This window comes from Bradysia coprophila, assembly GCF_014529535.1.
Source record: "Bradysia coprophila strain Holo2 chromosome X unlocalized genomic scaffold, BU_Bcop_v1 contig_26, whole genome shotgun sequence".
In the NCBI taxonomy this organism is placed as follows: Eukaryota; Metazoa; Arthropoda; class Insecta; order Diptera; family Sciaridae; genus Bradysia; species Bradysia coprophila.
In genome coordinates, this window is record NW_023503313.1 from 2,383,966 (window position 1) to 2,408,328 (window position 24,363).

At 32.1% G+C, this 24,363-nt stretch overlaps 2 protein-coding genes and 1 long non-coding RNA gene across 10 annotated transcripts in view; 1 reads left to right on the forward strand and 2 right to left on the reverse strand.

The window, feature by feature from the left end:
• Positions 1-24,363, reverse strand: part of LOC119069306 — a 481,283-nt gene that overhangs the window by 17,576 nt on the left and 439,344 nt on the right. The window lies entirely within an intron of this gene.
• LOC119069200 (splicing factor 1) lies at positions 3-9,418 on the forward strand. The gene is made up of 9 exons (XM_037173161.1): positions 3-215; positions 299-351; positions 417-835; positions 1,942-2,067; positions 3,999-4,071; positions 7,338-7,490; positions 7,552-7,739; positions 7,805-8,628; positions 9,089-9,418. Exons 1-9 carry the CDS (start codon positions 87-89, stop codon positions 9,260-9,262), a joined length of 2,139 nt encoding a protein of 712 aa, XP_037029056.1. The 5' UTR covers positions 3-86; the 3' UTR covers positions 9,263-9,418.
• The window catches only part of LOC119069239 (protein held out wings), a 77,262-nt gene continuing 66,219 nt past the window's right edge, over positions 13,321-24,363 (reverse strand). For 6 of the 8 annotated variants that reach the window (XM_037173287.1, XM_037173286.1, XM_037173288.1 and 3 more), the window contains 2 exons: positions 22,772-22,884; positions 13,321-18,011 (listed from right to left, as the gene is read on the reverse strand). In XM_037173287.1, the coding sequence (XP_037029182.1) occupies positions 22,808-22,884 (77 nt within the window). In that variant the 3' untranslated portion in view covers positions 13,321-18,011; positions 22,772-22,807. The remainder of the gene's footprint in view (positions 18,012-22,771; positions 22,885-24,363) is intronic. The other 2 variants (XM_037173285.1, XM_037173289.1) reach the window with 1 other exon arrangement.

Below are 24,363 nucleotides of genomic sequence, written 5' to 3' on the forward strand. Positions count from 1 at the left end.
GACATGATTGACAGTCGGCCATTTTTACCAATTCTGCTGCACAGCTTGCCTTCAGTCCACAAATTTGTCAATTTAGTCTCGATAAAATGAGCAGCTCCAAGTCTAAAGATAAAGATCGGGATAGGGATCGGGAACACCGGAGCGATAAAGAACGGGATCGTGGTGAAAGAGACCGTGACAGAGATCGTGAAAAAGATCGCGGCGAACGTGAAAAGGTAATCATTTTTCCACAGATATGGAAACGTTTGACGAGGTAGCAGTATGCACTAACAAATTTTCTTCAAAATCATATTTTCAGGATCGTTCGAAATCTAGATCACGGGACCGAGACAGGGACAGAAGACGTGGAAGGTAAGAGAAACGTTTTAATTTGCAATGTAGCTACCGGTATTCTACATCGAGTTTTTCTTCTACAGGGACAAAAGTAGAGACCGTGAAAGTCGGAAGGATCGAGACCGCGACCGAGATCGTGAACGTCGTACCGATGAAAGGCGACGTAGTCGTGAAAGAGGAGAAAGAGGTGCAAGCCGCGAAAATAATCGCAGAAGCCGTAGCAGAGATAGAGAACGCCGACGAAGAAGAAGCCGTAGTCGCAGCCACGAGAGACCCAGAGATGCAGATAGAGATCGTCGACGGGACAGAGACAGAGGTGCACGGGAAAGGAAATCTCGGAGCCGAGAAGCAACTGTCAAAGAAGATCCAAAAATAGATTTAACCCAAGCGATTATGGAGGCTGTAGCCGCAAGTAATCGGGCTGCGTCCAAGAATTATGCTGAAATGTTTAACTGTGGCAACAGCAACGATTCCAACAATGTTGAACACGAAATTGACACCAGTGAGTATGATGCAATTTTATGTTAGGGCGTTTGGGGTGATGTGATAAGAACCTGGATTTTGTTGTTCCGAGCGAAACGTTCATAATTTGTTGAGTTCAAGTTCAAAGGGAGTTTGATTACAAAATATTTGGGGAAAATTATCGTTGATCCTTGCGTATCCACGCTGGCAGTTTAACAATTTTAGTTAGAAAATGGGATCTTTACAGCTACTAATAGGCTGCTCTAAGGGTTTTTGCCCTTACGTTTCCGCTGTTTATTCTCAGGTCCAATGACCTCTACAGTTTACGTCCGTTGATAGATTTCAGTTCCTTACAATCATAAACATTTAAACTAATTTTATGCGTAGTGATACACACCTCACGTACATTCAGTGCTACTGTACAATGAATTCATGTCGTTCAAATGATTTGTTTCGGCACCAACAAATTATGTTTCGGTTCGATAAACGAAAATCGTTATTGGAATCTCAGAGTTGATAATATTTCATCAAAAAATCAGAGAATTGATAACAGGTCGCGTTGCTGGTGAGACGGCACCAACGCCATCTGTTATCATTTATCTGTCAACAATGTTCTGTTAAATGAAATAGTTATTTTCCTAACGCATACTAAATTTGAGAGGTTTCCAGCTCGAGACGAAGGCTAGTGCTGGAATCGAATTCGCTAAAAAAACATTTTAGCATAAGTAAGGAACAACGTTTTTCCTAAATGACGTGGGAAATAAGCGACGAAGGCGCGATATTTCAACACTAGTAGTTAGAGGCCATTCATAAAGTGCGCACGCAGTGTGCGGTCATTTTTTGACCCCCTCCCCCCGTTTCGCACACGATTTTCCATATAAAAAGTTCCAATTTCAGACAACCCCCCCCTCCCCCCTTAAGTGCATGCGCACTATTTGAATGGCCCCTTAGGAAAAAGACGTTTAAGGAGAAAAGGAACAAGGAACTTAATCGACGAACTCTGGGGGGACTGTGAAGAGTCGTCACTGTCGATTTTAGGTTTAGTTGGAAAGTTAGATTTTTTTACTCGACAGAATCACTTAAAACCTTGATCATTCGTCCACTAATTATTGCCACTAATGTTTATACTATTTTACACTTTGTTAGATGGCGAAAATAAGAAGAAAAAGAAATCTCGGTGGGGTGGCAGCGAAAATGACAAAACCTTCATACCTGGAATGCCGACAATACTACCAGCCACATTGGATCCACATCAACAGGAGGCATATTTAGGTAATTATGCGATAAAACGTTTAACTTATTGCATGCGATTATAGTTATGATGGTAGCTTTTTTTGATGAAAGAAAAACAACTTTTTTTCATTTTTATTTTTATAAAACAAACAAATTTTCGATGAATTTTTTAAAGCGAAACAAAACAACAAAAATAATTCTAATCATAGCCCCTCCCCAAGATTCAACAGAGTGACACACTAATTTTTTTTCTAACGAATCTCGTATATTGCAGGCCACTTGTTTTGTTTCTTTTTTTTTTGTTTCTTCCTTTTATTTTGTTTACCAAATGTATTCTCAAAATGTTTTCAGGGTTTCCTTTTTTTAGTTTCCTTTTATGATTTGTTACGGTCATCATTTAATTAAAAAAAAAAAAACAACAAAATAATGAAATTTTTCGATCGAATAGAGTCAGAAAATATATTCGTTGGTCGTAAGTATGTAATAATGAAGTGTTCGCGACTCACAACGACTGAAGTTAGAGGTGCATACCTGTGCTAAAAGAAAGGATACAACATCAGAAATACTGTTCGGAATAGTCAAAATAACATTTTTAATTTTTGTTTTTATTTTAAAGTTTTTTTTTACTGTACTAATGATAGACGAAGGTATGACCAGCCATTTCCCAGTTGACCGTAGTTCCCTTTAGAGTCAGTTATCATAAAAAAAAAACTTTTACATGTTTCAGCAATGTAAATGCTCTTTCCACATATCCTATCGTGATGTGATAGATTTTCATACATATTTCCCCTAGGGTTGTAACGGATCTTTTGTTTTGTAGTCTGTGTGTAAAATTGTGTACTTAACACAGGATGAAAATGAAGTCACAATTACTTGTGATTATAAACCTTGACTTTGCCTCGGATCAGCAAAACTCGAACAAGGACTTACACAACTTTTAAAATTTTGATCCCTAGGGATGGAAAGTAGACCTTTCGTATGAATTTTGTTGATCCCTCGTGCCCTCAACACGAAAATGAGACTTTTCATTTTTATCCCGAAATATAAATTTTACATTCTGAGGGCTTCGAAAGACGTGCTTGAAACATGAAACGTACGGTTTTCGACGCATGTAGCATGTAAATGACTATTTCATTCACGTTGATCATGTGTAATCTGCATTTACATTCCTAAAACATGTAAAATACAGTATGTCCTGTCCATGCTTCCAGATTTTTATTTTCACGTTTGGGAAACTTTCTGATTCGTCAAAAATAAAAATGCAGAAGCACGGACGTTACTCTTATAAATGTGAGAATGAAAATGTTAACCTATGCGATAATGGTGGGCATTCAATGAAAGGTATATTAGGGAATTTACTGCGAACGTATAGATCTGGTAAGTGAATTGTAAATAGTTTGTCACGTACAGGTGAGTTAACATTCTAAGAAAATAACTGAGACCTCTAGGTACTGTGTGTATAAGATTTTGCTTTGGTTTTAAAGACTTACGTTTACGCAAGGCGGGCCGTCGCAGCAACTATAAAATCCAAGTTCTTCCATTTTCCATTTTTTTTACTGCAGATTTATTATGTATTGGTTTGGAAATGTTTAGTTTGACAAGTACCTCGAAGGCCATGGAGACAACCAAGCTTGTTAAAATAACAATCTCCAAGCCATTACGTAGTATATCATACTCGCGAATACTCCCGAAAACTAGTTTTAAAGCAAGTGTCCGTGAAGTAAAACGAGTTTCCGGAGGACGCTGCGAGTAAAAACGATTTTCATCAACTAAAACACATAAATTCTTAGATCAGGATTGAGGGATTCGGTCATCTGGGAATCGGTTCATATAGAAAAACCTTCTGCAAAATGATAAAAAATTTAACTTCTTGTATACTCCATTGATTGATTTAGTTTTCTTTCTCATTCCATTGAAATTGTCACATTTCTAACATCGGGGCTTGCCTCGTTTAACCCGCTTCGTTACAGTTCAACTACAAATCGAAGAGATCAGCCGTAAATTGCGTACCGGAGATCTAGCTGTCGCCACAACAGAAGAAAGGTTTGAACCACAATTTTCCATAGCAATCCTAAAATCGAAAAGCAACATGCGATCTGGCATCGATAAATCTGGCACCTTATCGTCCATAAGAAAGCGGCCCGAAAACCATCCATTTTGACGTGCATCCGTTTTGATTAACACGAGAAAAAGCTTTGGATTTTTGTATTTATTTTGCCAGATCACATGAACAGAGTACGCCCGACAAAATATGCTGGTTTGTGTGTATTGGGAATAGATAGCAAAAAAAAAACGCTTCGACTGGCCAGAAATTGATTCGCATCACAACGGAAAGAAATCGATTTAAATAACGCAACGCACAGGTTTTGATGCTATCGGGCAACCGATATGCATCCGTTTTATTTACTTTAAATTGATTAATTTTGTGTTCGAAGTTGAAAATTTCGTCTAGTGAAATTTTAAGATTTGTTCATTGCGCAATGTACAACACAAAGTGTGAAGTCAGGTGTGCGTTCTAAAATGAGCGTTAAACAAATTGAAAGGATCAATTTCATATTTGAGTTGTCATTCAGATAATGCTTAAATGTTGATGGCTGATTCATTCAAAAATGAAAATTGGATGCATCGCAACAGATATGTTCTGGTCATTGGATAAAATGAAAAGTCAAATTTTGATTCAGAGTTTTGTTTAAAAAGAAAAGAAAAGGAAAACTGAATACATGAGAAGAGGTTCAGTGAATTTGAATTAATTTTTTTGTGGTAATTCTCAATTTCAAATCGTATTAAATACTCAAACAAAAAGCAAACTAATGAAAGACAAATTTTTTCAGCCAAATAATCAAAAAATTAATCGAACATTTTTTTTCACAAATTTTCTAGTTCAAATAATTCTAATGAAAAATTATTTTTTTTAGTTTTTGTTTAATCGAATTTCTTCTCTTTTTATAGCGTTAATAATGTAAACCAAAAAAACATTTTTGATTTCAAAATTTTTATAGGTTTTAACTCATGTGTAAAGAGTGTGCCTTTCTAATCGTCAATATTTTGGATAAAAAAATGAGTCCGTTAAATTAGCGCTTTTCGTACTCACAATGCATGCAAAATATTATCATGACCCCATGGTAGTACAGCGTCGATAATCGAGGCACTCTGTATCAATACGACTGCTTTGCGTTTTTCGAGTTTTTTTTAGTTAGGCCATTTGGTAGAAATAGGAGATTACGTCCGCGAAATGAGTTTTAATGTTGTTTTCACCAGGCATGAGCGCCGACGGAGAAACCTCGGCGACGGCTAGCCGAAAAAAATTTCTCGGCGGCGGCGAAAAAGTCGGCTTGAGCCGGCTTAAAACGGCTCGGCTGGAGGTTCCTTTTAACTTTTTTTTTTTTATAAAAACGTTTAAATAAATTCATGGAAAATGAACTAGTAAGCATGAAAATGAAATTGTACGGAAAGCGAAAATTTAGGTAGATTAGGTTGTTCAAAGTGCAAGTGGAACTGGTCTTGTTAGAAGCAAGTCTCTAAGTCTAAGGTTCACTAACACGTCAAGTTTTATTGCCTCAAAACTTGAACTAAATGGAAAATCATGCTCCAGTACACTCATTTAACTCATTAAGAAAATGGTTTTCGAGAAGAAATCGAAAGCTCACGAAAATCAAGTAAAAATTGAAAAGAAAAAAAATCGAGAAAATTCGCAAAGATCGATAAAGTTTTCTCAAATTTGTGAATTGACTGATTGTGCGCCTTTGGCTCGTTCCGCAAAGGTCATACTTGCCAAAACAACAAACTTAGAAGCGAGGACGTAATATACCATTCTGAAAAATTCATGAAAATTCAAGAAAATTTTCAAAATTTTCTTAATTTTGAAAAAAAAAATCAAAAACTACTTGAGCTGCTTAGGATCAACAGAAATCTCGGTTTTCAAAATTATTTCACCCATTCACCTTTCGAAATCTTTATTTCATTTTCCAGCCGTTTCAAGCCGGCTTGAGCCGTGTTTTTGGCACCGGCTCGGCTGCGGCGCGGCTTGCTCAAAAATGGCCGGCGGCGGCTTGATCGGCGGCTTATTTTCGGCGGCGCTCATGCCTGGTTTTCACTCCTATTTATAAATACGGATTCTGGTAGAACTACCTATAAAGTCATAAATATCAAACACTTAGGTGAGACCATCCAGACAAGTTACCAGATTTTTTTTTATAAGTTAGACCAGAGCCTAGTATTGAGAAATATTTCATTAAAAAATTTCTCTAATTTTTTAATTTTTTAGTGAAGTATGTCTCAAAGCCCTGAGATACGTTCGATACGTATATCTGCAAAAAAAACGAAGTTTCGGACCCATATCTTCTATTTTAAACGGTTTCAGGCATTCAATAATGTGGCCAAAAATATAGTTTTATAGCTACCACAAACTGCCTCAGTTAAGTTTCGAGTGTCTGGAAAAGTGCGTTTGTTTTGTTATTTAAAGAAAATTAATTTGATTTTTGAAAAGATCGTTTTTTACGGGCTGCGCCATTGTGCTCAGTCTTTTTATTCGCTTATTTAAATAAAGATTTAACAAATTATTTTTTTTGAAAAATCTTCGTATTTTAGAGACATACCGTAGAATCAATTTTTTCTTCGAAAAACGTTCTGCGTCATGGGACATGAAACATTCACTAGCACCAAGATTGATATTTTATATACAAATGGAGGGGTAGATGACGGAATTTTCATGCCTTGGAACAAAATTACAGAATTTTTCCCTTTGCATGAAAAGTTGTGAACGTATCTGTTAAGGACGGTGTATTTTTGGTACTTTAGCTTTACGTAAATAACTACTTCTATGCAGAACTCATTTACAGAGTGTAATAAGAACTTTCGATCGTAGCATGTTGTCCTTCGTTTGAATTTTAATGATAAAACGTAAGAGTCAGTGTCAATCGTTTCTTACCAATTTTTTCCATCCAATACTCACAATCCTTTAACTTCAATTTATGAATTTGAGTCGGTCCTAAAATATCCGATAAAATTGGTCGCTAAAAATTATAGAATATTGCCTGTTGTCGTCAGACTGTACTACCAATTCCTTTTATTTGTCACACGAGTATGAAGCACAATCAATTCCTTGCAACAGAAACAAGCGCTAATTTATATTGTGACCAGGAAATTATACGATAAGAGGCCACACTCAAATCACTTCAAATCTAAAAGAAATGACATGCCACAAAAATACCGCTCGTCACATTGAGAGTAACACAGTTTCTGTTCTCAATTGATGACGGTCGTATGGTGGACCCGTTAAGGTTAATTGTTTGCTTTTGTATCTTTCGCAGATCACCATCGCCCGAGCCAATTTACAGTTCTGATGGCAAGCGGTTGAACACCAGGGAATTCAGAACTCGAAAGCGGCTAGAAGAGCAACGACACCAATTGGTCCTGCGGATGCAGTGTATGAATCCAGAATTTAAGCCACCAGCTGATTATAAGTGAGTTGGGATGCAATAATTTGCGATTTGATTTTGTTTATTTATACGACACCATTGACAGACCACCGGTGATACGAGTCAGCGACAAAGTGCTGATACCTCAAGAGCAACATCCTGACATAAATTTTGTTGGGTTGCTGATTGGTCCACGAGGCAACACACTCAAAGCGATGGAAAAGGAAACCGGTGCAAAGATTATTATTCGAGGAAAAGGATCAGTCAAGGAAGGAAAAGTGGGCCGTAAAGACGGTAAGATAATTCGAAGAGTAACAATTTATATCAACACTCACTGAAAATAACATTACCGAACATAGGTCAGCCTCTGCCGGGTGAAGATGAACCATTACATGCATTCATTACTGCATCTAATCCGGAATGTGTAAAGAAAGCAGTTGACAAAATCAAAGATGTAATTAGACAAGGTATTGAAGTGCCAGAAGGACACAATGACTTGAGACGAATGCAATTGAGAGAATTGGCTCAATTGAATGGTACCTTACGCGAAACTGATGGCATACGTTGTTCAAATTGCGGTTCCACCGAACACAAAAGTTGGTTGTGTCCGGACAAGCCTAATGTGACGAATAACATAGTTTGTTCATCTTGCGGTGGTGCCGGGCATATAGCGAAAGATTGTCGCAGTAAGCGTCCGGGAGCAGGTGGTCCACCATCATCAAATGTTCAAGCTAAAATTGACGAAGAATATCTCAGTCTAATGGCTGAGTTGGGAGAAGGACCAGTACCAGCTAAAACAAAAGAAATCGATCCACTGGTCCAAGCACAATTAAGTCGTGGAAATTATTCGTTGTTTGACCGACCGTCAGCTCCGAAGGCCATCGCAGCTCCACCGTCCGTAACTCCGCCGTGGAATTCTCAGCAAAATATGAACATTCCACCACTTATGCAAGGAACACAAGCACCTCCACCCGGACCACCACCGCCGCTAATGCCAATGCCATGGATGTCTAACATGCAGTCAAACAGTAACAATCAACCTCCGCCTCCAGGAAGTATGAGTCAAGACAGTATGTCGACGCTAATGCCGCCTGGAACAGGTGGAAACATCAACATCATGGCTCCACCCGGCACTCAACCGACAATTATGCCACCTCCACCAGGAACGAATGGCGCAACTGCAGTAAGTCAATACATTTTTGTGTGTAATTGTTGTATTACTCGGCATGTAGTAATTAAATTACTTAATCGTTTTGATGTAGCTTCGATTAGACCAAATTTGTTGAAAAAAATGAAACATTTTTAAGTTTGCAATGACAAACAAAAACAGATTCGGAACGGTTGACGAAAAAGTGTGTGTGTGCCAATAAAAGTCATGTTGATATGTCCTGGCAAGACAAAGGTGAACTGATGATGAGGCGTGATACGCCAAAATCAGCATTTTTGTCCCTGTAATTCGTCACTGTATATGTAAAACGGTGCATTTTTTCGTCTTTTCAAAATTTTGTCTAATCGAAGCAATACAAAAGATTAAGTAATTCAATACGTTTTTTTTCACTCGAATCAATTTTCTCATTCAACTGACGCGAGCGCGAATATTTCGGTTGTTCAACAAGAAGCTTAAATTGTCCGTTTCTTTTCAGCCTTGGGGTGTACCACCATTAATGCAACCGCAATATCCATGGGGAAATGCTCCGCCAAACTTTATTCCTCCTCCACCAGGTTCGGCTCCTCCACCACCACCTGGACCACCTCCGCCGCCATTAATGTCTGGATTGTTGGCACAACCACCTCCACCACCGCCCAGCTTTGAATAAATGTAGATTTTATTTTATGAATGGATAATATCCATTGGATATGTTTTCGTGTTCGTTCTCTGCGAAGAATTAAGCTCTCCTGTTTAACCAATTGTAATTTTAAACGTCAAGTTTATTTCTTCAAAATATACAACAGTATCTTTACTAACAAGCGAACCACACATTGTTTAAATTTACGTATCCTCCGACGCATTTACAGTTGGTATTCCGACTATTTTTGGGAAAATGATTTCCGATATTCTGGATTTTCCAGAGTTTACCAAAAATTTCCAATTATTTTTTCTGGGAAAATTAAGCAAAGTACGAAAAAAATGTGGGCACAATCAAGAAATCAAGAAAACATGCCGGAAATAGGGAATGCAATACCGGACCGTTTTGTTCAATACCGGTATTCGGTATTTTGAGCTCCAATACCGGTATTAATACCGATATTTTCGGTATTTTAACGTGGTGTTAAAGTCAAGAATTGCACCAGAGTGACACCATCTCACCGAAGTTATTCACAGCAACTCTGGAGAGTGTTTTCAAGAAATCAGACGAGTGAAATGGGAATATACATAAATGGAAGATACCTGTGCAACCTCTGTTTCGCAGAGACAGATTGACAAATCAATGAATTAGGCAGCAAACAAAAGTTAATGTCATGCAAAGAATAGCATCCCTAAAATGGAGCTCAATTCACTCAATATTTTCATAAGAAAAATATAAGAGTTTGAACGTCATCCTTGTGGTTTCAGCCCTAAGGGATTTGAACGCTATCCTTTTGGTTTTAGTCCATTTTTCCAAAAATTCAAACTCATTTCTGTGTTCGCATGAATCTGAAATACATTATAAATTCGAGCTAAAAACAGATAAAATATTCGAAAAAAAAAACAATTTGAGCAGATATTTGTTTTGTTCTTCCCTCACGCTCCACATTTACGGTTGGAAAACTATCAATATGATTCAATTGGTTGAGTGTACAAAGAATATATCCCGCTATTTAACTTGTAACACGAAAATTTTAAACACATGAAAATTTTTCCAACATATAAATAGTCGTATCACGTGTAGTTTTTACGTACAAAACTACACGTGAAAGATTTGCTAATCGATAAGTCCAAATTCTCTAACAACAGTTTAAGTTGAAATAACATTAGCAAACAATTTGGGGAATGAAATCGAAATGATAATTTTTAAGTTTTGGGTACCGTCGTATCAAGTTTTCGTATGCTCATAAGAAGTAAACTGAATAAAACGCGATGTATTTAGAATATACAATACACAAGAGTAATTTTGAAAAGGAATTTCTTTAATTTATTAAGAAATTTGCGTACATTTTCCCTTTGAAAACTACGATGAATTTTCCGGTATTAATATCAGTATTTTTTGGTCAAAACCGGTATTTGGTATTGAATATTTCCGGTATTAGTACCGGTTTTTAGACATCAAACTATAGAGCTCTGAAAGTCGAAATTCAATGACGGTAAATGATTCTTATTTCGGCTGACGAAAGTGTAATAGAAGCGATGTTGAATCAAATTGTTGTTCCTCTCTCTTTCGCAAATTCATCATAGTTCAATAGATCGATATGTTGTACAGGTGCATTGTCATTTGTTGCCGTCGCTGCATCATTACGTGATTTATGGAGCGGGTTAGTTCTACTTTTTCCGTAAGCGAATTGAAAGAGAGGTTCGCAGATATCAACATATTTTCAGATAAATAACGGAAAACAATCCGAGAGTGAGTTGACAGGTAGAAGGTAAGCGTAGTGGACACCTGTATCTGATTAATTTTTTTATCAATTTTTCTGAGGAGAGGTTAGTGTGAGTTGCAACGTTTAGGCGGAAAAAGATTATTCAAAGGAATCCAGCTGTTTGTGGAGACGCAATACGGATAGACGATTATGTTGTTTTTGAGCCCGGCCACACTACTGAGTTGTGCCGTACGGAGGTAAGTGATAATTGCTATCAAACCTGAGTTCCTCGACTAAAATATAAGAAATAGTTGGAGTCAGTGGAACAACTCTATTTCGACCGAATGATGAATGACGTGAAAGCGAATTACGGTAGACTTCACTTCCAGTGTAACTCGAGTCCAAACAGTGAACAACAATAGAACTTACATATTTATTAGTACTTGAAATCAAATCTTTTGTGAGTTTCACTGAATTGTACCAAAACTGCGGTAGTCAATCGAAATCGTAATAAAAAATCGTGTCAATTATTCGAAACTTGAGCGTTCAACACTTCAGCCCACAAATCTTGTCTAAAGACAGCAGAATCAGAAATGATACTATTTGACGATCATTTTTTTTAAATATTTGCTAATAGCTTTCTTTTTCTCAATCCGTTCACTTAACGTGAACCCTGGGAAAGGGAACTTATTTTCTATTTTAGCGTTTCATTTATAAGCATTTCAGCTGTGGGTATTTCCAGTGATTCGAAACGTCCTGTATAAGGACGCAACGTTTGAACTACACTGGATCGTCTATCAACAATAAATCTGCAATTTTGTTTTATTTTTCTCTACGTTTCTCCCAAAATGAGGTTGCGAAGGTGGTACGTTTTTCGGTTACTGAAACGAGAAAATTTCGGGAGTCGGGATTTGATTAAATAAACGCTTAGACAGATTTGTTGTTTTGATTCAGCTACAATGTAGCCAAAATTGGCGTTTTCCGATGATTACTTTTATTCCATCTTCATCTTTTGTTGCCCGACTGTAATTTCAATTCTCTCTTCAGCCTCTTCTCTCTTCAGCTAGCTGTACATTGTATGATGTTGAAGACAGCGTCCGTTGCACTTTCTCGTTGCAACGTTAAAACAACCACAGGAGTGTCTTAGTGTGATCCAACACTGTTTTGTTTTTAAATAATAAGTCAAAAAATTTACCTATCACAGCTGCAGAGTAAAAATTTTGACAAAATTTTGAGATTTCCTTGAGATTTCTTTCTGTTAAATGAGGAAAAGTTGATGATTGCATCTCTCGCAGCAATTAAAACAAATATTTTTTGTATCTTTTTATAGATTTTATTTTAAAAAAAATTTAAACATACACTCAAGAGCAAAATATAATTCTGAAGTTATCTACTGGACACTTACTAAACAGTTAAAAATTTGTTTGCGCAGAATATACTAAAATTTGAAAAAAGAAAAAAAACAATTCACCAACAATGGATAAGAATTACAATACTACAAGACACATAAAAGTTTAATTTCTTTTTTAATATAAAATAACTTACGATAAAAATATAATTTTTTTTATTTATTTCTTGTTTTTAAAAATTGCATTTCGTTTAATAAGATTTAATTTTTCAATTAATTAATTTACATATTTTTTTAGAGTATTTATTGCAACGATTATGTGTGTTTTCCTTTTCTTTATTTTTATTTTTTTTTTAATTTATTTTAATAAATATAATTTTTTTCTTTTTTTTAAATTAGGTTTAATGGCGTGATTTGTTTTTCTTTTGTATAGTAATTAAATGTATTAAATGGTTCAATTTTGCTTTAATATTTTGTTTTTATTATTTTATTATTAATTCTTCCAACTTTCTGTTTATAATTTCACCCTAAACAAATTGCAAAGTTAATTCAATGTAAGTGTATATACGTAACAGTTTGTACGGGCCAGTTGAAATAATTTAAAAATCAGAGTCATGTTCATATTCCACAAGTGATTTGAAAAACTGTGTTTATGCAACACGTTGCGAAAAAGGCTGTTTTTGTTACAGGATGTATTTATTAAACTTGCCTTCGACTCGTTTGATAATTCCTAGTTTTATGACAGAAACAACATCGTTTCGCAGCATTAAGTAACTTGTCAGCTTAAAAACGGACGGCAAAGAAAAATCAATTAGATTCCGTGATTCGTATCGGTTAACATCAGGTAATAGTCACCGACAGGCATTGTAGTAATCTCTTCATTTCCCATTATACGGATCAATATAAAACGTGGTACTAAACCAATTAGTTTCATAGCTACAATGTAACTAATTCCACAATTTACGAATTTTTGCAAATTAAGCACTGTATTGAGCGACCCGAAGCACAATACTAACGAAGCAATTTGTTTGGGGGTTTTTGGTTGTAGAAATTATTGGGCTATTTTTCGATTTTGTTTTGTTTCGCTTCTACGTTTGGTTAGAGTTTATTTTCCGTTTATTATTCACGCCGAAAGTGCTCTGGAAATTCAAAAAGTAACGTGTGACGGTCTTTTTACCATAGCGTTGAATCGTCTCATTCTCATAGCGTTTTAAATTTATTTTTTTTTGTTAATTTTTCGATCCATCGTTCACTTAAAATTAAAATTATAATACGCACTTGCAGCGTGAAAATTTGACGCATAAAAATTGATATGAACGCCCCTCCGTGAGAGAACCAGCGAGCTTTATAATGATTCTAATGGTTCACTCAATTGTTTACAAATATGAAATGCTTTGCAGTCAAAAAAAATTAAATTCACACGAAAAACAAATTTAACCAAACCAAAGCTTTTCTGTGGACAGAAATATGAAAAGTAATTTGTATTTTGTAATCCAAACGTTTGTCGAAGTTGCCGGAGTTTTTTATTCTTTGATTTTATTTTATTAATTTTAATTAAAAATTTCTATTACGACTATAAGTACACTTTTAGTTCAATAAAAATTTTAAATTTCTTAAAATAATTTTTTTTTATTTCATTATTTTAGTTTTAGTTTAATGTTTCATTAACATTTAATTGTTGGATGGATTTACATTTAAGTAACAACTATTTAATATTCTCTCCTTCCTTTCGATTTTAAATAATTTTTTTTTCATTAGGACTAAATTCATTAACATTAATAAAGTTTCTTCTCATTTCATTTCAAATTAGTTTCGTTAAGATTCTTACTTGGCACAAAAAAAATTAATTTTATTTTTACAGATCTAAGTGTTAAATTCGAGAGAAATATTCAAGGGAAGAACGAAAAAGTTCTCAAGATTGCATTTCGTCAATAAAACGATTTTATCGAAAATGAAAATGATTTTTACCGAACTGAATATCGATTTTAAGTAAAATTGTTGCAAAACATTTTAACGTCCATCAAATCATCGAACGACACGTCCCTACTTTCTATTCGTACCAGTCTTTTATAAAATGGGACAATACCTACAAATCAATTCGATAGATTTGAAACTGTAAGAGTTGATCCAAATTTCCACAATTGAAATAAAACATGTTCTTCTCTGACAAAAACTATGTCGACGGAAGGTAACATGCTCCAAATTGAAGCTGTTTAAAAACGATTATTGTGTGACAATAATGATGCACTGATGAGGTGAGTAAATTGAATGAAGAAAAAAAAAATTCGAGAAACTATATACTGATCACAAATATTGGTCTTAACATTGAAGGAAATTGTTTATTCCCTTGAAATCGGACACATTGAAGGAGTTCCATTTTTATTTTTATTGAAAACGTCGCGGTTAAAAGGAACAAAAAACAATCATTTTCAACAGAAAAATCAAAAGCGTTGAAAATGTCAGAAAGATTTATGTTCATTCAAAACCGGGTTGGTAACATGATATCATAATGCGTGATATCATTCGTCACGAAAGATGTAAATCATTTTAAAGCATTTAGTAATCGTTAAAAAAATGAAAGATTTTCGTGTGTTCGCAACCGAGCAGAGGAGTAGATTAATAGTGCCTGAGTCACCTGGAAGCAATAAAACATATCTATCGCTTTAACATTACAAACGGAAAGTAAGATATTCATCACTTTACGTTGAGATGAACGATATTTTTATATATTGTGTAAGAACTGAGGAACAGAGAGAACTCACGAGTGAAAAAATAATAATAATTTTGGCGTTCACATTTACCTGTCAACGTTATTAAGTAAAGAATTTTTTTCTTCTAATTTTATTTTTTTTTCTTTCTTCAGAACATTTCACATTTCCTATAAATTCGTTTGATATCCCATGAAAATGATATGGTTTTCAAATATAGAAATTTGAAGAAAAATGGTCGGATTTTATGATGATTTTCCTGCTGATGATCTGAATGTTGTGTGTTGGAATATTGTTCACACACTCACAAAACGACATAGATGTTTTGAAAATTTGTTCTTGCTGTACAATTTGACGAATGACATAAAAATGTTATAAATTAAAATTCGTGGCAATTTTTTACCGTGTGTTTTCACTGTTTACACAAATTTTAAATGTACAAAATGGATATTTCACTTCAAAGTTATTTTGTGCGTCGTTTCGGAGTTGAAAATAAAATTTTGATTGCGACATTAACCGTTTACGAAACAATCGAGAAATATGAACTTAATTATAAACAACTTGAGAATAGAGTTTTGATTCTTTTTTTTTAAATAAAGAAATTCTTAAATTCGAGAAATTATTGCATTCGGTTTTTTTACAGGTTTTCCTTCAGGATTTGTAGAGTTTCAAATTTTCAAGGTCCCAATTACTCGCACTATAAGAAGAAAGGTCACCATTTCCCTTCATTTGTACTATACTCTTTTGAAGACAGTGGGGCAATACAATTCAAATAATTTACCGACAACCTGATCTTACAATTTTGAATAAGGTCCAGGCTCAGTTCAGAGTTTTATTTAATTGACCACGGTTGAAATCAGTCCACTCATTCCGAGTTTTATCTACCTGATAAGTTAATAAATATTGAAAACAAATATACTATCAGATAGAAGATAGGAACCATCAAAAGAGTGCATAAAGTCTTGCTTAATTTAAGAACGATCAGTTTGTTCCCAGTTAAAGGATATATATCCAGAAACCTTTACTTGTTGACTTTTTTCGTCTCACTTAGTTGCTTTAATTAAATGGCAAAGCTTTATGTACTATTCTGATGCAGTTGTGTTGAGCATGCGTTTTTCCCGTTTCGATAAAAAAAACATTTTTTTTTTCAAACTGTAAATTATTGTGTGTAGTGAAACTTACATTCTGACAGAACTTGTGTAAAGGACATATGAAATGTCCGAGCGAGTAATTGATCTGATGGCATTTTTTCGAGTGACTTACGTTCGTGAACGTGTTACACAAAATAATTTACCGAATTTTGGGCGTAACTTGAAGCTCTACATAATTTCTAGGAAAGTGAGTGATATGACGAAAAAAATGTCTGCTGTAATCAGAGACATCAATTTCATTCATCTCATTTCTTTTTTGTTTTTCTTAAATTAGAACTATAAGTAATTTTAAAATGTAACTGTGTGTGAATATTGCAACTTGAATGATTAATTAAAAACGTGAAAAATATAAAATGACATTAACAATAAATCAACAGAAATGCATTCAAATAAAAAAATCTCGTGTTTATTCATTAAAACTATATTTTAGACAGAAAAAAACGACGAATATGAAGTGGAGATTCATTAGTTCTTTGATGATATTTGAAGAATCAGGCGAGAAGAATTTCTTGAAATTATTTGCAATCGAAGTAAAATAATATTGTCTTTAGAAATATGCAGTGAAAACTATCCGAAAAGCGCTGCGATTGTCATTCTGATTTCTTTTTTCATCAATAAACGCGTTTTTCTTTGAAGATTGAAAAGAAGATTTTATAATATTAAATATAATTACCATGCTGCCTGGGTCAGAATGCGGAATTTTCATATTTGAAACATCTCTTCCGACTTTCTTTGCAGTTAAAATCTTTTTTACACAATTCGGAACAACATAAGAAAACTTATGTTTTCAATAAATATTTCTGACCTCGGCTTCGCCTCGAATCAACAAAAATCACACGAAAGTTGGTTATTTTTAAAACTTGTATTCCTAGTTGTGTAACTGAGTATTCGCTTCGATTGAAAAAGAATCTTCTCGCCTTATTTGTTAGAATAAGATCTAAATTTTATTTTTTTGTTTGTTTTATATAATAAAAAGATCAATTCCATCATTTTGCAGTTTTTGTTTTATAAATTTATTTATCTAAAACTAGGATAATATTAATACACGAAAGAAAACATCAAATATGAAACGTTTATTGTTGTGTAGAGGTGACATATAATAATTACTGTTTTAAATATGTTTTTTTTTTTATTTATTTATACATATTAAGGCACTTAATTTATTAATTTTAATTAATTAATTACGAATATTAAAATTTATTTTTTTTTAATATTTTTTATTTTTTTTATATTTTTGCACTATTCATTTTATATAATTCCTTTCTCGTTTTTTTGTTTTAATTTTTTTTAATTAAATTAAATTAATTTTCTATAATTTATTTCCATAGAATATAAATAAAATTTGTAAATTATTGCATTTTTGATCTCGTGAAATAATAAAAGAAAAAAATTTCGTTTATTTTTAGAAGACTTCGGATATATACTTACCAAAAAATATATGTAAAAAAGGAAATTGGATAACAATCCTTCCAACTGAATGCAAGAATATAAAATACAAACAGTTTTCATTTCCTCCATTCGTAGATAAGTGTATACGAAAACCAATCCAAATTTTTATTTTCTGCAAATTCTTCTCATTTCACTGGATACAATTATCCAACGGTTGGCTTCCCAAGGCATTACATTATCCTTTTACGCGTTAAAACGATGGAAGTGATGAATCCGCTTTTATCTAATTTGGTCTGTGTGAAGTTTTGTTTTATTGGGTTTAGTAGTTTTAATTGGTTTTTTTTTATAGAAGTTGCACATAGTGGTGAAGATGCGGTGATATATTGTATATGTTTATAAAATGCATGTTCATATACAGATATATATTTTTTGTTTGTTTATTTTGTTGGGTGTTAGCACGTCACATAGCATTGCTTTTCTACCATGGCACCACGTTGTTAGCAATAAAAAAAAGAAAAAAAAGATTCATAAGTTAGTTGTGTAATAACAATTTTTTAAACTCATTTAAATTTTGAGAATGACAATAACAGTCGTGCGCAAATTCAATTAACCTAACGATGGAATGTGTTTCCCATTTGAGAGAGGAGTAAAGAAGTGGAATACTATCCTCAGGAAGATAGAATTTTTAACTCCACTTTACAAGATTCAATTCTATTAAAATCCTATCTATAAAAAGACCTTAAAACTAATTTTTCGGCTATCAGAAGAGACAGGAAGCAACTAGTTTTTGAACGAATATTTATAGGAAAGCAAATAATCGTACAAAAATAATAATAATTCGTCTTCGTCACATTGCTCAAACTCAGCGGTTTTTTCAAGATTCACTGTTCTAAAAACCTAAAATGTTTTTTCCTAAAATTAGACAGTCACTGCCGCGGAATTTGATACATCTTATGAAAAATATCCCACTTAACAAAGTGATTGGCAAAAGGAAGGTTCTGCGTTCTCCCACAACCTTCGTTAGGCCGATACCCCAGAAAATTGCCTCATCTATCCTTTGCATTTCTAAACTTATTTGAATGCGCGTAATCATTAAAATGATAATTCATGTTCAAAAGGACTGCTTTAGTAAAATCTCAATGATTCATTCGCCATGCGTTACGGTCAATTAAAATTTACAGAGCTTCAACTAATGGCTAAAATGGCTATTGACATGGACGCCTTAGAAGTAAATAGACAAAATGGCATAACATACAGTATAAGTAGTTGAAAAATGGCATTGTGTATTAACATATTTTGTTGTTGTTTAATATGAACATGCGCGATATGCCGATTGGAAGCTAATGAAAAGAAGTGCTCTCCTAGGGTGATGTTAAAAACATATTGCCGTAGCACGTCTGAATGTGTCCGTCATTACCGATATCATCGTTTCACACTATAGAAGTTTTGAATGAACTTTTGAGTCGTTAATTTATAAGAAGAAAATATATTGCCAAGTCGTACATCCAAGACAAAATAGGATTAGAAACTTGTTTCTGTTTATTGTGGGTTATTTGTGTATGTGTGTGTGGATTGAGTTCTTGACATTAAGAAAGTGCATGGCAAAAAGGCAAAATCCACAGAAAGGCGAACAGACGAAACAGAAAAAAGTTTCTAACCTAAATTGTGATGGTGACGGAAACACAATTGGAAAAATTAGAAATTAAATGTAAAAAACACACATTCAATAAGTTGATAACAAAAATAGATTTCCCAACTCCTTTAACCAAGTTTTGATGATAAATTGCAGCTCCAAATATGGTTAAGAACACATAATTGCCAAATTTAATACAAAGAAAAGAATTTAATCGAAATAAAATAGATTTTTTTTATATGACTGAATGGGTTACACAATGTCTTGTCATAATTATTCAATTAATTGTTGATTAAATGAATTTGTTGTTGCTTTTTAATGTGAAAAGAAACGGAAGAACAACAAAAAGAAAACGAAAAAATTATATGGGACACGATCATTAATTAAAAAATTAAATTAAATTTGACAATTACATTCAACATTTTTCTATAATTATGTGTGAAAATAGAAAAATTATTTTATTATTTAATAAATTGTTTTTGTTTTTGTTTTGTTTTAGTTAACTTGGCCTTTGGTTAGTCTGGTATTAGCAATAAATAAAATATAAAATTTTATTTTATTTTTTTGATTATTATTTAATTGAATTGATTGAAAATTAATTTGGTTTTAATTGAATAAATATAGTAAAATATTTGTTCGATTTCAATTACGTTTGTTTTTAATAGTTTTAAAATAAAAATAGATGCAATAATAATGCTTTGTGTGGTGGTCTAGAATATTGAATTAAAAAAATAATTCTAAAATGTCTAATATAGAATTGATATTAATAGTGTTAAGTAAAAAAATAATTAGATTTTTATAATTGAAAATACATAAAAAAACATTTTATGATAAAAAATTAAAATTTATTTGTTAAAAGAAAAAAAAATAATTAAAATTAATATTGAAGTTTTTAATTCATAAAAAATAGATTATTTGTAAGTGTTTTTATATAGAGAGTGACATTTATGTAAGTGTGTGATCTTTAGGTGCCATGAAGAGGTTAGAAATTACTTTTTTCTTTAAAGTTTATAAAACACAGAAAATTTTATTAGAACAAAACAATTTATTTGGAACAAAAATCGAATGAAGTCTCGATGCAACAATGTGATTTTCAATTAATTAAATTTTCTCTGTGTGTTATAAAATGAAAATGAAAATAATAATTTGATTCAAAAAATAAATAAGAAATTAGTTTGATGATTGTAAATTGAGTTATTGAAATAAAAAAAAAATCTACAAGAAATAATAAATATACGAGAAACTGTAAAATGCAAAAAAAATAAAATTAATTAAAGAAAAAAATTAAATTTAAAGAAAAAAATAAAAAACCCGATTTTTCAGAAATAAAATTTCACTTTATTTTCAAATTACAAATTTTGTTGTTGTTGTTGTTGATTGTTCTCTCTCTCTCTTTTTTGTTTGTTTTAAATTAATATAAATTGAGATAATAATAACATCATGTTTGCACCTATTATAAAGTATGTTTCAGTATTTTTTTGTTGTTGTGATTGTATAATTATAGTAAACTAATAAAAATATTTATTTTAAAATTAAACGCTGTAAATATAGTAAAAAGAAATCAGATTTTGCGTCTTCATTCCTTTTCTAAATAATATTCTTTTCTTATTTACACAAAAAGAAAACTTTTTTTTTTTGAAAACTGAAAATATAAAAAAGAAAAATAATAATAAAAAAACTATCCATAATTGCTTTAAGTATAATTAATTTACATACAAAAAACGATATACGATAAAATATTTATATAGTATACATATTTATTTTAAAAATGTTTTTTTTTTGTTCATAAAGGCACAAGTCAACGAATTGAACAATTTTTTTTCTTCTTTACATAAAATAATTTCTTTATTTTTTCGAAAAAGAAATTAATTTTGTTTCATTTTTCCTTTTTGTTTTTCTCAAGAAGTGAAAAATAAACAAAATTAACCACACATTATTATAAAAAAAAATAATCGACCTACGATACCTAATACACTTGGAAAGAAAAGTTCGATTTTCAACTCTTAACTAACATTTTATTTAACTAAAAAATAATAATAAAAAAAATCGCATTTTCGATAAGTAAAGACTTCTTGGAGAATATTTTACTGAAACGAACCCTGTTCCGATTCGCATTCCATCACATTCTACCAGTGAATCGATTTTATTCGGATTTCAACCCATGGTAAGCGTTTCATTTTGCTTACCATGGGATGAATCCGAATACTGAAGCGGACGAACGGAAATCTGGACACTCTTCCGATCAGAAAACGAGCCAATAAATACGTAATAAAATGCAACGAAAAAGATGTTGTATCGAAACAACCGCCGAACACAGAGTCACTAACTGCATATAGCCCCAGAATTCTTCCAGCACAAAAACTAGCGATATAATTAAGATTACAATTGAAATAGAAGATACACTCGTGGAAATTCTTACGTTGGTAAGCAATTCAATTTGTTTTTTTATATTTAAAGAGAAAATAAATTAAAAAGAAACTCAATAAAAAAAACCATTAAAAATTAATGAAAATTATAAACGACTAGTAACATAAAATAACTGGTTGTCATTTGTAAAATTAAAAATTATCAAAAAAAGTTTTTCCTTTCTAAAAAAAACCAGCGACTACCGTACATTATATACACAATTAATAAATCATTTTGTTCGGTAACCCAAGCGCATTTAAAAAAGAAATTTTCTATTTTCTTCATTTCTTTCTCTCGGAATAATAATTCTTTCAAAACGGAAAAATTTCCACAAATGCATTCGGAGAGTCGGACACACCATCGGAACGTTAATAAAAATATATATTTAAGAGCAATATATTTGAAATCTTGTCACGCGTGCAGAGGCTAAAAACACCTTAAATAAATTTTATTCGAAGACACGAGAAAAAAAAACAATCGGTCGTCTTGATACGAATGCGGGGGAAAAAAGAATATGAAGCCGAAAGTATCATCAGAGAGTGGAATTTATATATTCATTTTCTAGGTGTACGAGTAAATTTTCAACCGAAACATACGAGAAGAGAACACAAAAATTAAATTTGAAGAAACATTTACTAATTTGTTTTCGTGCATCATTTAGACAAAACGATGCAAAAGCAGAGTTTCAGTTAAGATAGAAACATAAATTTCTTCTGGACTGTTGACATTTCTATTTTGCATTAAGTCGGAATTCCTTCCATTTTCACCTCTGAATTAGCTGGAAGTTATCTATAATAAGAAATCTATAATTAAGACGCTGATACATTTTTAGCAAGACTGGATATCACAAGCCCATTTTCGGAAATTAAAATTCTCGAAATTCTAGCAGTGTCTTGAAAATTAGCGAAAATTCTTAGATTTTAATTTTTGAGAGTTTCAAAACTTTCCGAGATTCTAATATTTGTGAGTGAAGGCACCAAAAATTGACTACTATTAATGAACTTTATTAATTTCTATCGAATTCGTATCCGAACATGTTTAAGACCTTCTGTCGAGGCCGACTAATCAAAATCGATTTTAGAACCCACAGATAATTTGTCAATTTGTCATCATTTATTCGAACAACAAAAAATATAGAAAAAAAATAAAATAAAATAAACAAAAAAAAAGAAATTAAAAATTTGTAATGTGGAACTAACCTTTTGAAACAATTTTTCTATTGAGACAACAACAAATTACGAGAGTGCCCCGGCCCTTGTGTAGGGGTGTTCCCTGGCTGCGGCCAAACGCCGTTGTTGCTTTATTGCGCCTACTGACAAACAATAATAAATTTAAATTTTTTTTGTTGTTGAAAAGAAAAACAAGCAAAAATAATTGTTTAATTCTACAATCCTACGAAATATTTTGAAATATTTGTTGTTCAGACACTAAGACTACGGTTTTATAAATTTAATTTACTTATTTATTCATACAAAACCCTTTTCTTTCCGAATAACTTTCCTTTTTTTATATATTTCTTTGTTTCATTTAACCTATCATTAACTAATTTATACTTAGAATTTTATCAACTAATATTTTGTAACATTTAAGAGAAAAAAAAAGTAAAGAGAAAAAATATAAAAATTAATTTTCTAAAAAAACTTAATTTTTTTCATTTTGTTGTATTTTTTAAATAAATGTTAGTAACGAAAATTAAATTGTTCCAAACTCACTAACTAAATTAGAACAAAATATGAAGAAAAGAAACATAAAATAAAAACAAAAGCGACGCGTCAAAGACTTCGATTTTTTTTGAAATAGAAAAACCTAAAATGTTCTGTTGTCCCTAACTTTTTTCGAAACGGTATTGCCATATTTCGTTGAAGACAATGACAGAAATAAAATTAAAATGCATAAAATTAAAGTATTTTTGTAAATCAAAACATATGTGAAGTAGTAGATTTTGTAATGAATACTTGAAGAATGAAAAAACTTGACACAAGCAAAGTGGGAGATTTTTTTAATGCGATTTTCGACCAGCGACAGGTTATTTTATAGGTGCTGTTCCCCGAAAGGAATTATAATATTTTTCAGTTAGAATTTCAGCATGCTCACTACATTTTACTAAGAAATTAAATCGCACAAACAATGGAATCGTCATTTTTTCAATATATTTTTTAAATATAGAAATGTGTGCAAAGGTGAAAAAAATCGGATTAATTTTCAGTTAGAGAATGGTAATATTGAAAATGTATGGTAAGTAAGTACGGCAAAAAGGTTTGGAAGTAAAATAAAGTTTTTTTTAAGTAAAATATTATTACGATTGTATTTTAAAACGAATGTAGAAATAAGAATGAATTTAATTTATTTAAAATACTGATTTGATTCAAAAGAGTTTTCTATTTCATTTCATTTGTTTTTAAATCATTTGAATGCTCTTTGTTTATGTTAAAAATATTTTCTATTTTAACTTCCCTAGCAAGAGGTTTTTTTTATATGGCTAGAGTTTACTTTTTTCTTTTATTCGTAAAAAAAAGTGTCATAAAAACGCGTTTTTTAATTTAATACTAAAATGGTAACTAAAAAAAGACGTGAGTGTTTCGTAGTTCTTTTCTTTTTTGTAATAAATAATAAATAAATGGAAACAAAATAAAAAAAAACTCCCGAAAATGAAATAAATAAAAAAAATTAATAAAATAAAAACAAAATACTTGAAGCATTTTGAAAAACCAAAGGAAAAAAATAATTTTCGTTTGACTAGTTTATGGACGGACTATTTCAATAGATAAGCCCAAAACAATATATTAAGCAC